At 51.8% G+C, this 12,149-nt stretch overlaps 1 protein-coding gene across 4 annotated transcripts in view; it reads right to left on the reverse strand.

The window, feature by feature from the left end:
- The window catches only part of TCF20 (transcription factor 20), a 172,301-nt gene that overhangs the window by 47,240 nt on the left and 112,912 nt on the right, over positions 1-12,149 (reverse strand). For all 4 annotated transcript variants that reach the window (XM_019447076.2, XM_019447073.2, XM_053895589.1 and 1 more), the window contains one exon: positions 1,833-7,526. In XM_019447076.2, coding sequence (XP_019302621.2) covers positions 1,833-7,526 — 5,694 coding nt within the window. The remainder of the gene's footprint in view (positions 1-1,832; positions 7,527-12,149) is intronic.

Here is a 12,149-nt window from a genome sequence, read left to right on the forward strand (position 1 = left end):
CTGATAAATTCTGGAGACAATACAATGATAAAACATACTGCTTTGGGGAGAAACGTAGGGGGAGAGGAAAAGAATGTCCAAGGATACTATGATCCTGGCTGACATAATCCTTCTTCACGATGATTAAAAGTCATCAGTATATTTGTCCAGCGTGGTAAAATTTAAATATATATGAATACAAAAACTCTTGCGTGATTCAATATCGTAGACCCAACATTCATTTCCCACATCTGTTCCCCTCCCAGAAAGAGAAAGGGAATAGCTTCTATGACATGGACATGAAGGACAAGGACATGAAGAATGGGAGAGGACACAAACACCTGAGAGATGTCCCAATTTCCAGACGCTGGAAATCGAACAAAGAGGGCGCGAGCCAACGGTCTGAGAGGCACAGAGAGGAACGAGTGCAGCGGAGGAGCCACTAGAACGCCAGCCACTGTGGCACAGAGCCTGGAAAGGCACAGGCGTCTCAGAAAGCGGGGCCAGCAACCAGGTCGTTGGCTCAAAATTTTAAGAGGAGTTAGGTCTCTAACCCAACCCAATTCAAGCAGTCAATGGTCCACCTCCCAGAAGGATATTTGGAAAAGAGAAGTTTCTTGAGAGTATCAGAAATAAAGATAAATAAATCTTTATTTAGAGCTGAAGAGAGTGTGGAGAAATTAGAAAAGGCAGAGAGAGAGAGAGAGAGAGAGAGAGAGAGAGAACGAACCCAGGAGAGAAAAGGCAAAGCCAGAGGATTAATTCAGGAGGTACAACACCTAACTGACAGGATTCTGGAAAGAACAGAGAAAAGAGAAGGAAGGAAAGTATCCAAGAAACAACACACAACAAACTTCCTCAGCTGGAAGGCAGGAGTTTACAGTCAGCAAGGGCTGGCACAGTGAGTGAAGAGACCCACCCCAAGGGCAACTGAGAGGATCCTCAAACCTTCCAGAGGAGGAAGGCAGCACACACACTAAAGACTGAATCGTAACAGCTCCTGTCCCTCAACTGCAGCACTAGAAGCTACAGGACAAGTCAGGAGTCAGGACTTGAAGGCAGTGAGAGAAAATTATTCCAAATCTAGAATTCTATACCCAGCCAAACCTCGATTAAGCAAGAGGATGGGATAAAGACATGTTTTCGCATAAGACAAGATCTCAGAGTATTTACCTGCCGCCACCCTTCTCAGCAAACTCCTAAGGGATGATGATGTCCCGTGTGAGCTGAGGGCGCAGGCTAAGAAAGGCGAAGACATGGGGTTGAGGAAACAGCGTTCACTGGAGGAAAGAAGTGAGTGATAATGACGACGAATGCCCCAGGACAACAGTTACCAAACAGTCCTAAACAGTAAATACCCTGACTGTCAGGTTTGGGTCAGGGAGATGTGGTCCAAGGAAAGCCATAAAAACATGAATTAATAATTCTAGAGAAATGGAAGAGTTTTAGAAGAAAGGAAATATAACCGTGGTATACTTCATAAGCGTGACAGAGTCAGATGTTGAAAAACGGGGGAAAAGGATCCGTGAATAACACAGATAGCGGTAAAAGCTTATTGTTTAGAAACAGGAAACTGGCAGAGGAGTGGGCGGTCGGGTTCGAGGAGGGGTGTGTTCTGGTAAGCGGTGCCGCACCCACGTGACTTTGTAACCCAGGGACCCTTCTTACCGATAAAACAGACGTTAAACAAATCTTCCAAATTACTTCATTTTCTGTCCATCGTTTGAGCCTAGGGGCTTTAATCTGGAGGAACTGCCATGCGATACAGAACAACAGGGCTGGAACAAGCGAAGGCGGAAGGAACCGCCCAGAAGGGACAGAAAGAGCAAGCTGGGAAGGGGCTTTGCACTCACCATCTCTCTGGCTATTTCCAGCGCCTCCTGCAGGCCATAGAGCCTGCCGCACACCAGGTAGATTCCGTTGGCCCAGAGAATACAACCCTCATGGACCCAAAATTCATTGCTGTCAAGAGGTAGTTCAGGGATTTGTAACTCCAGCTCGGGGCCACCTTCGGAAGTGGTGGGCACGGAGGGCTTTGAGTCCAAAACGGTCTTTTCGCCGCCGCCCTCGGTGGTTGCTTTCTTACAAGGGAGCCCCCTGGACAGGGACCGAGGGCCCCCGCCACAGTCTTCCGAGCGGTGTCGCCGCTTAAACCTGGGGTGGGCGGCCAGGCTCCTCTGCTCCTTCTGCTGCTGCTCTTCCTCCTCCTCAGTGTCCGTCTTGGAGCCGTTGGACGCGCTTTTGTGCCGTACCTTAACCTTGCTCTGCATTTCCGTGGCCCTCTTGGGCGGCGGATTCTTCGGGAGAGTGGCTGCATAATCTTGGGGATAAAAGGGTCCAAAGAGGTCGCCCATGTTCCGGTAACTGGCCCACTTGCCACACAGACAGCAAACCAGGTGCCCCATAACAGAAGACTCTGTCACGACGGGGCCCTGCAGCATGAAGGACGAAGCCGGGAGCACCTTGCTTTCAGTGCTGCTGGGCGGCGGGGTCAGAGACCTCTGACCCTTCCGACCCCTCACCAATTTGGTCTGTTCTTCTTCTTCAGCATTGATGATTGTACACACGGCTCCAAGTTCACACTTATTTACTACATGGATATAAGGGAAAAAAGACTTGTTCTTGGCGTCGGTTTTATCCAGTGGCTGGGTGGCATACTTTAGTTTGATCTCAGGTTCTTGGGGTTCCACGATGGGAACCGCCTGTTTGGTTTTCCGCTTCCTTGGCTGGGCCCCAGGCTTCCTTCTCTCCCGCCTTTGCCTCTGCTTTTTTGGCTTTGGCTCTCCATCTGCAGAAGCTTCTGGTATCTGAGGGGGCTGAGGGGGTGGAGGTGGTGGCTGCTGTTTCTTCTGCTTGTTCACACTACCGATGGGTCTCCCCTTCTTCTTTCCTGACGGGAAGTACCCCTTCGGGGGGAAACCCTCTTGTTTGGGGGAAATCGTCACTGTATCGCTCTCCTTGTCTTCAGCCTTGGGGTTTGCCTCAGGGGCCGACACGCCCGCTGGAGGTACATTCTTTGCGTCAGAAAAGATTAAAGGCGCAGTCCCACCAAGGGAACCGTCTGGTCTCCCCTGGTTACTCCCAGGCTTCTGTGAGGTGGTGGACGTCATGGTGCCAGGGGGTTCCTTTCCGGCGGTGACCGTGTCTGGGTGTGTTTCGGTCTTCACTTTGTCGTCCCCACTGCCACGCCACTCCTCGGAAGACCTCGCCAGGGGCTTTTCTACGTTCAAGTCCTGGCTTGTGGGACAGACTAGGTCAGATACCAGCTCACCTTTTCTCTTCTCCATCTCGGCGTCCGGAACAGCCACACTCCCACCTTCGGGAGGGCCACTCTTCAAAGACAGTATGTCATCGAGAGTAACCGTGTCTCCCCCAGCCTCCGCGCTGTTCGAGGATGCACTCCTCCTAATATTCGGGGACGTGATCTTCTGAACTATAGCCTCCAGTTTCAACCCCCGTCCTTTCCGAGGGGGCAGTATTTTGGTCTTAGCAGGGCTCGTGAGGGTGACGGCAGGGCAGTTCCTACTATCTGGACTCGGAAGGTCCTTGGAGGATTCTCTCTTAGGGACAGACTTGACATCCTGACTGTGAGAAAGATGCGCATAGGAATTGAATGCTCGATCGGCGCCTTCTTTTGGTGGGTGAAGGAGGCGCCCTTTATCTTCGGTGTTACTGTTTTTCACATCTTGTGACTGCCTCTTGCTGGGGATGGGAGAGATAAAGGAACGCACCCGCCTCCGCATGATTAAGGGGTTTTGAGAAGAATGATCCTCTTGGCCTGGAAGCCTGAGCATAACATTGCCGGGTTTGGATGACTGTGCGGTCTCGGCGAGCCCGTGCCCGTCGGCCTCGTGGGGGGGTCCGTACCTTTTCTGATTGGACATCCCCGGAGGGCCGCTGCTTTTGGCTGGAGAAGTCTGTCGGGAAAGATCCCAACAAGATTCTTGTTGTAGCTTCTGGGAGCCATGCTTCAATTCAATGCCTTTGTTAGACAGACCGTCACTAGACATGAGGCAGCGCCCGCCTTCCTGAGCGCTGGGGTCGTGGTAAGTCCCCATTGGTGGGCCATACATCATACCGTCTTTGTCGTTTTTCAGGGGGCTCCGCACCCTGTCGAGAAACTGCTGCTGCCTCGGGCTCTTCCGTGGTCCCTCCTGCCTGTGCTGTGCCGCAGAGATTACTCCCTGAGCAGAGCTGCTGCTCCAGTCTTTGTATTCCTCTTGTTGCTGTTGGTACATCTGTCTCTTATAATGGAGCTGAGAATTCAAGCCTGCGTTGGGGTCCCCATAAGCATGAGCCCGCGTATTTGTGTGGTAAGCGGAGGCCAGGCTTTCTGAGTTGGGAGAGAAGGGAGCGTGTAAAGAAGTCCGGTTGGCCCTCTCCGAGAAGGTCATGTGTGGGTTCATGTGATGAGGGTCTCCCCCTGGGCCTCTGCTCCTCCCAGGAGACATCTTCAGTTTTTCTGAGAAGTCATGATATTGCGAAGGGGACCGACCCCTCATGCCCTCCCGACCACCGACTCTGCCAGGGACCCGCCGCATTGGCGCGGGTCTGCTGTCCTGTGGGCCGTAGTCTGAGATGGAATCGTGGGCTGCTCCAGGGCTGGCATTGCCGCGGTAAGACTCGTGCTTGATGCTAGCAGGATGGCAGTGGTCTCCGGATTTCTTGTTGTTGAAACTAGCTTGAGATTTGGGTGGTTCAAAGTCTTCTTCTTTTATCTGCCCGCTCTGGGATTTCAGCTTTGTTTCCATGGATACCAACCCACCCGGAAGAATGACCGACTGACTTAAACTTGGATTGAGCCGTTCACTCCTTGCAAGTCTGGCGTCAGCACCCATGTGTCCCAGTGAGTGAGCCCCCGGGTCCCTGACAATCTGTCTTAGTGGAGAAATATCACAGATCACTGATCTTCTTTCAGAGAGGGAACCCCCGGGCTCATGAGCCGATGACTGGGGCTCTATTTCAAACTTTCTGGGAATCGGATAGTCAGCCAAATTGATCTGTTTCATCTCAGGAGCCGTGCCGCTTGACTTCCTCTCCCAGGGGCCCCAGTGCGGGTTTTCTAGTAGGGACCCAATGCTTTTGTTCAAAAGGCCCCTGCTAGCCAATTCATTGGTTTGACTGACCAAGACGTTAGGCCTCGTGGCTCCTTCCAGGCCACCAGCCATGCCCTGATGCTCCTGAGTGCTCCTAGAATATCTCCTGTCAGGGTGGTGGTGGTAGCCCTGAAGCACTTCCTGCAGGAGGCTAGGGAACTTCTCATTTCTACCCTTTCGCTCCCCGTGGCCAGTGAAATCACCCTTATCTTGTCCCGTAGGATACTGAGGAAAGCTACTGACGTTTCTTGGCACGGCCGACCCGAAACTATCTTTGTAACTGTAGCGCAGGCTTCCAGGAGATTTGCTGGGCTCACTTCTGCCTATAAAACCAGGGCCCACCGCGGAGTGCCCGCTCTGGCCATTTCCCTCTCCATTGTGGTTCGAGTTATTATCTCCATTCTTGTTTCCTTTGCTCCCGACCCCCGGGGGCTCTGGCTGCGGAACTGATGGGTGACTGGTCTCCTTTGCCCCACCAGTGCTGGGTGGCCTTTGAGTGACTGCAGGATCATCCTCTTGGGAGCTTTTATCTTGCCCACCAGGCTTTTCTACCCGACTTGTCATAGCTTCCCGGGAGACAATCACCCCAACCGTCTTCTCATTGACTTTTGGGTTGCCCTCGGATGACAACGGTGTGTCCTTAGCGCCTGGCGAGGCAGCCTCTTCGCCGGCTGCAGGACTGGCATTGAGTCTGGGGGCTTCGTTCTGAGTGCCTTGCGCTGGTGAGGAGCCAGCTTTCTCGGAGGCTCCGCCCTTGTAGGTGGTGTCGGAGCTGGTGCTCTGGCCACTTAGCTGCCTCACACGCTCGCCTTGATCCTCAGAGCTGCTGGAGCAGCCTCCGTCCAGCGACTCTGCCATGGGGGACTTCAGTTGTTCTTCAGGCTGTGAGGAGCCTTCGGAGTTTGTGCAGCTGTCTGCTTTCTTAGAAGACGAGGAGGGCCTCTTGGAGGTCTTCTTCTGAGGCGTCAGGGCATCAGAAAGTAGCATGTGCTGAACGGTATTAGGAAGATTGGCCACTTGAGTACTCAGGGCGCTCAAACTACTCAGCCCAGGATCTGTCAGTCGCTTTTCTGGCACTCCTTCTAGTCCAAACCCTTTGAAGCCCGCAGCATGAGAATTAGGGCTGGGCATCATTGAGGGGGTCGGGCTGAGCTGGGGCATTAACTGTAAAATTCTGTTTCTGGAACCCATGGGCACACTGCCTTGCCCGCACTGGAGGCTCTCCCCACTCTGCATCAGAGGAGACGGGGTGGAGCTACAGCTCGGAGACTGAACCACCGAGGCCGCGGGGGAGGGGTTCGAGATGGGGCTGAAGTTCTGGTGGAACTGCATGGGGGACCTCACAGGAACCTCGGGCTGGCTGTACTGGCCCACCTGGCCCTGCAGGGGCAGCTTGGTGGCAGCGTTGGTGTACTGCATCACATGCTGAGGGGGGTGCTGCTGCGCCTGCTGCGCCTGCTGCTGCGGCTGCTGCTGCGGCTGCTGCGTCCCTGGTGGAATCTTTGCCTGTTCAAAATTCTTCATAGATTGAGGCTGATAGCTGTAATTTGATTGTGTCCCATAGGCCTGTGCATTAGAACCCACGCCGTGTCCTTCATACTGGGATCCAGCGTTCACGCTGTAACCGCCGTCGTAGCTCTGTCCGGACTGGCTGAAACGCTGTGGCGAAGGGAAGGAGGAGGAGGAGGAGGCGGCAGAAGACTGGTAGTGTTGGCCGAACTGACCCACTCGGAGCTGGTACCCGGCGGCAGAGGACGGCAGAGCTGAGGGCCGCTGCATCGGCTGCAGATGGGACGAACCAGACGCTGGCTGGCCAGTGGCCTGCGGCAGAGGCTGATGGGACTGGTAAAGCTGTTGTCTCAACTGCTGTACCTGCTGCTGCTGCTGCTGCTGCTGCTGGCTGGAGGCCTGCTGCTGGTACTGAGCGCTCCCTGGAGAGAAGGGCCCCGTGTAATCCTGCTGATAATGAGACACACCACCAAGGGCAGAGTGCTGTGCTTGAAACTGGCCCACGTGACCCTCGCTCCCATACTGATTGCCAAAGCTGCTCCCCTGGGGGGGTCCGTAGCTCTGCACAGGCCCCGAAGGCCTTCGCTGAGGCGGCTGCGGGGTTCCCGTCGTCACGGGGTCTTTGCTGCCCGCCATGTAGTAAAAGTCTCCAGCCTCCTTCCTGAAACCCTGGTAGCCCTGGTGGCCAGAGGTTTCGCTAGCCATCGCTGCCGCAGCCGCCGTTCCTCGTCGCCCACCGCCGCCGCCGCCGCCGCCGCCACCGCTGCCGCCACCTGCACCCCCAAAATTCTGGAACATCTGGGCCTGACGAGGGCTGAACTCTTCTATCCGGGATGAGCCGTGTACCTCCTGCGGGTAGCTCTGTTGGTCTCCGTGGTAACTGCTTTGCTCCCGGAAGGACTGCATACTGTTCAGCAGCACGGCAGCAGGCCAACAGCCCTCCTGGAAATGGAAGAGGAGACAGGAAAATATCAGACACGCATCTCCTCCGTACAAAGAAAATCAAGTCTAGATGATGGAGGGGATACAATCATTCAGACGCCCAGATGAAGGGGACTGGGCTGAATCTCATCTCCTTTGATTTCTTATCCTATCCCTCTCTGAAAATGCAAATAAGTGGGGAAATGGCCTCAGGAGTGAGGCAGAAGCCTGTGGCAGCATGAAAAGAAACATTCTGGGTAAATACAAATTTAATACAGAAAAAAACCTCACAATTAAATAAATGAGCCCCCAACATTCTATCGGGCTAAAATACGGGGCTGTGCTATTACTATTAATAAAAAAAAAAAAAAAAAACAAAAAAAAAACAATTTTTAAGTAAGTCTTCCAGTTACAGTGGGGGAGTGTGAGGAAAAAAACACTTTTATTTATTTGCTTTCATTATTATTTGTCTGATCGCTGAACTGAGTCTCAAATAATGATGAGGCAGTCACTCCACTGGCTGTCCCACCCTCCCCAACTTTGAGCAACAGAACTCAGTCTCATGTCCAAATGCATGCTATTGCAGGTTTCCTGTAATTACTGACTGGTGACCCCAGGACACTCAACTCTGATCAGTGTATGGATCCCCTGATTGCTGCAGTCATTCCTCACAAACTTAGGGCTTAACCTCTTTCTTGACAAGCAATTGTGTGCAAGGCACTCCTCCTTTCAGCCATCTGTCCTTAACTCCCAGGGACAAAGGACTAGGCAGCATAAGCCAAAGCAGCAGTGACTTTTCTTCCAGATTCTTTTTGTAGGTCTGCAAGAAGTTCCAGCACCTCTAACACCCACACAGATTTTTATTTGCCAATCTAGTATTCACAGAGTTATAACTGGCCATTACTGTGAAGTAGGAAATTGAAACAGTCACTTTGGAAGACAGTACAAAATATAGAGGAAAATAAAAATTCATCAGCTAGGACCTAGACTCTTCTCAAAGTCATCCGATTGGGTCAACAGCTTGCATTACCTTTGCTGATGTAATTAGCATGTAATGTACTACTCTTCTTAGTCAATCAAGAGACGATCTTCTTATTTTTTTGCCTTTTGCCTGGGCCTGTCTACTTCTCAGGGTTAGCTGAGTAAAACAAGGTCAAAGAGCTCCTAAACTCTTTAAAATCAGTTACTTAAAGAAGTTGTGAGGGGCACCTGGGTGGCTCAGTCAGTTAAGCGTCCGACTGGCTCAGGTCATTTGTGGGTCTGAGCCCCGCGTCGGGCTCTGTGCTGACAGCTCGGAGCCTGGAGGCTGCTTCAGGTTCAGTGTCTCCCTCTCTACCCCTTCCCTGATGGTGTTCTGTCTGTCTGTCTCTCTCTCAGAAATAAACTTTTTTTTTTTTTAATTAAAAAAAGTTGTGAAACACATCTAGGTTAGGGTAAGTGAGGGCAAAGTTTTCTTACAATGGCTTATTAAGCTAGTTTCTTCTTCTTAGCTCCTGCTCAGGGAGCTGACAATAATGCTGCTAGCAGGTAAGTCAGCAATCCTTTTCAAAGTTAAGCTGGAGTTCGCATCTCCAAGCCCTACGGGGGGCTCGACTCGCCATCTCATTCAAGTGAAGCTGCTCTGGGGGGTCCCTATCTCCACCCCATGAACTCTCTGACCTCCTCCCCTGCCAGTCTCTGCTCTGGTCCTGTGGTATCCTGCTTTGGGGACCATCAAAGGCATTTCTACAGAGGAATTTTGCTCTGCCTGCGATGCGCTTCCCCTGTAGACGCATGGCTTGCCCCTCTTAACTTCCTTCCAGTCTCTGGGCAAAGGCCAACTGACCGGTAAGGCCTTCCCTGGCCATCCTATTAAGAACAGCTAACTCCACAGCCGAGGCTGGGCTTTCCCGATCTCCCTCCCCAGCACTTATCTCCCAACAGACACAGATATGCTACTTGGGTACTAGTCATCTCTCCCCCCCACTAGAATGTAAACTTCCTAAAGGGCAGACTTGTCCCTTGCTGTAATCTTCATGTCATTAAAGAGCACACGGCAGGCGTTCCGTGAACCAGTAAACGGTAGAAGAACTAGGCTTTAGAGAACTAGGCTAGAACGTACCTACTCAGAGGTGGTAGCGTGGCGGGGAGATGAGAGAGTGACAGGATGAGAAAATAGAACGTGATCAATCTAAAAGCCGAGCTGGAGGGTGCCGAACACCCTGCAATCTTGTAAAATCCTCCAGGCCCAGTCCCAAGGGGGGGAACACCCAACTTGAGTCCACAAGAGAGCTGTGAGGAGGCTTTGGAGAGTAAACGTGGGTCAGAGCTGAAGATGGTCAGTAACTCCAAACTCAGAAAGCTGGCCCACTTCTTCCCGAAATATCTTAAGTCTAAAATAGCTAGACAAGTGTCTACTACTTTGATATTAAGCTTGATTATATAATCACATGACCCAAAGTCATCTTTAAACATTCAAGTACAAATAATCTCAGAATCTAAAGGAAACCGCTTCTCATCATCTTCAAACTCCTGCAACAGACTGCTCTTTTCTGTGTTCCTGTGAATCTGCTGCTGGGCAACAGACAATAGCTTACTGTAGTGTTCGCTACAGTACCAGCCCCTCACACGCACCGTCACTAACCCTCACAGCACGGACACCCTCATTTTACAGATGAGGACACCAAAGCACAGAGCTCACAAGGCTCCTGAGCAGCAGGCCCCCTCGGGCCACGTTCCTAATATTACACTACCCCGAGGATCCGTGATGCAGCCAGTGACAGGTGCCATCTGTCCTGTCAGAGATCACACATTCCAGTGTGTCCCTTCTCTGCCTCCCTCTCACAAGGACCTCCCCCATTATTTCCAGCACCGCCGAAAACATTCTGTCCACACAGGTATTTCTCCTGTTTGTGACTGTGCCTCTACCCTGGCTCTCAATGCCAGTGGCCTTCTCCAAACGATCGAAGGTGGCTGAGATGGGTTCCACTGAACAAAAAGACTAAATCTGGTAGGTTAATGAAAAGTTCTCTCAAGAGATACTCTCTCCACAAATAAATATTTTACATGCTGTTTAATTAATCCTTCTGTAAATAAAATCAGGCTTCTGAAAATCTACATGTAAATCTAAATGTCACTTGGTCCAAAGTTTTCCTTAGCAGGAGCTCCTAAGAGCTGAAGACGAGCTTAACGCTGGCCAATCCCGCCCGCCCACCGCAGGCCGGTGGGTCCCTGAGAAAACCCTATCTCCAGAGGGAAAGAGATTTGGGTACAATTCCTCAGAGGTCTTTCTCAGCCCTTCCCTGGAGCTTCCCTGTCCTGTGGGATGCCCTCCTCCTCCCTATCGTTGTAGTTCTGGTTTATGAACGAGACGAGAAAAAAAAAAAAATTCCCAGCCAAATACCTCCTGCAGGGTACCAGTCAAGCTAAACATTCTTAATATACATGAAGTATCCGGTCCATAAGAAAGTGAATGCAAGTTCCTCTGTTTTGGGAGTTCCAAGTAAAACAAGAAGAAAACCAAGTATCCCAGCAACTAAAAATGTCAGCCAGAGGGGCTCCTGGGTGGCTCAGTCAGTTAAACGGCTGACTCCTGATTGCGGCTCAGGTCATGATCCCACGGTTTGTGAGTTCAAGCCCCACGTTGGGCTCTGAACTGACAGTGTAGAGGCTGCTTGGGATTCTGTCTCTCTCCCTCTCTCTGCTCCTCCCCCGCTTGTTCTTTCTCTCTCTCAAAATAAACAAACTTAAAAAACAATGTCAGCCAGGATATTTGTAACTTTAGTATCAGCCTTATAAAATAAGCTAAGAGAGATCTTTCAGATATCATCCTATCATTTTAAAAATGCAAATACAGTTTTGAACATCATGATTAATACCGACAAATGCCTGAATTTCCTTGTTTGAATGAACGCAGATGTGGTTAGAGAAAAACTGACACTCCAAAGGAAGCCAGTCACCCATGAGGAATTTGTAGACGCGCTCTGAAAAGAGGTTTGCCACTGCACCTCCCTCCCCAACTCTCCCTTTCCCTGATTTCCCCTTTTCTGGTTTTCTCCTATTTTCTAGCTTTCTGGATGGGTTCAGCGGGCCGTGGAGTGGCACTAGTGAGGTCCCAAACTCAGTGCCCTCACGTTCACAGCCCAGAGCCTGCATGCCGACCTCCACCACTTCTGCCTGTGGCCTTTCCTTGCACGTACATCACCCCACTCCCCAATCCAGTCTTCCCCACAAAAGCCTCCAAACTGCCTTCAACACCGTCTCCTCGGAGGTCTCTCCAGGCACCTGCTTCCTTTTTCAGTTCGGGCTTAACCACTGTGTTTCTGCCCCTTCTCCTCCCTTGCCTTGAAAAACTGCCTCAGTTCTCAGGACAAAATCACCACCTGTGCTTCTAGTTATGGCCCCTGCCTGGTGGACCATTCTGTTTGCCCTGCAGCCTCCCTCCTCACCCATCTCCCCCCTACTCCAGGCCCGGAGAGGAGGCAGAGTAGGGACCCGAAGAGGTTCCGGTGCCCCCTGTGGCTTCTGGCCCAGTCTGGCTGGGACGAGGCAGGAAGAGAGTGAGGAGGGGGGATTTGTTCTCCGGGTTCCCACCCTGCAGTCACTGAGGCTGGCTGAGACGGTGCGCCAATGGCCACGCTCCATTTGGGGAACCTGAACAGCCAC

The sequence above is a fragment of the Panthera pardus genome, unplaced genomic scaffold (genome assembly GCF_024362965.1).
Source record: "Panthera pardus isolate Hobbes unplaced genomic scaffold, ASM2436296v1 HiC_scaffold_6, whole genome shotgun sequence".
NCBI lineage: Eukaryota > Metazoa > Chordata > Mammalia > Carnivora > Felidae > Panthera > Panthera pardus.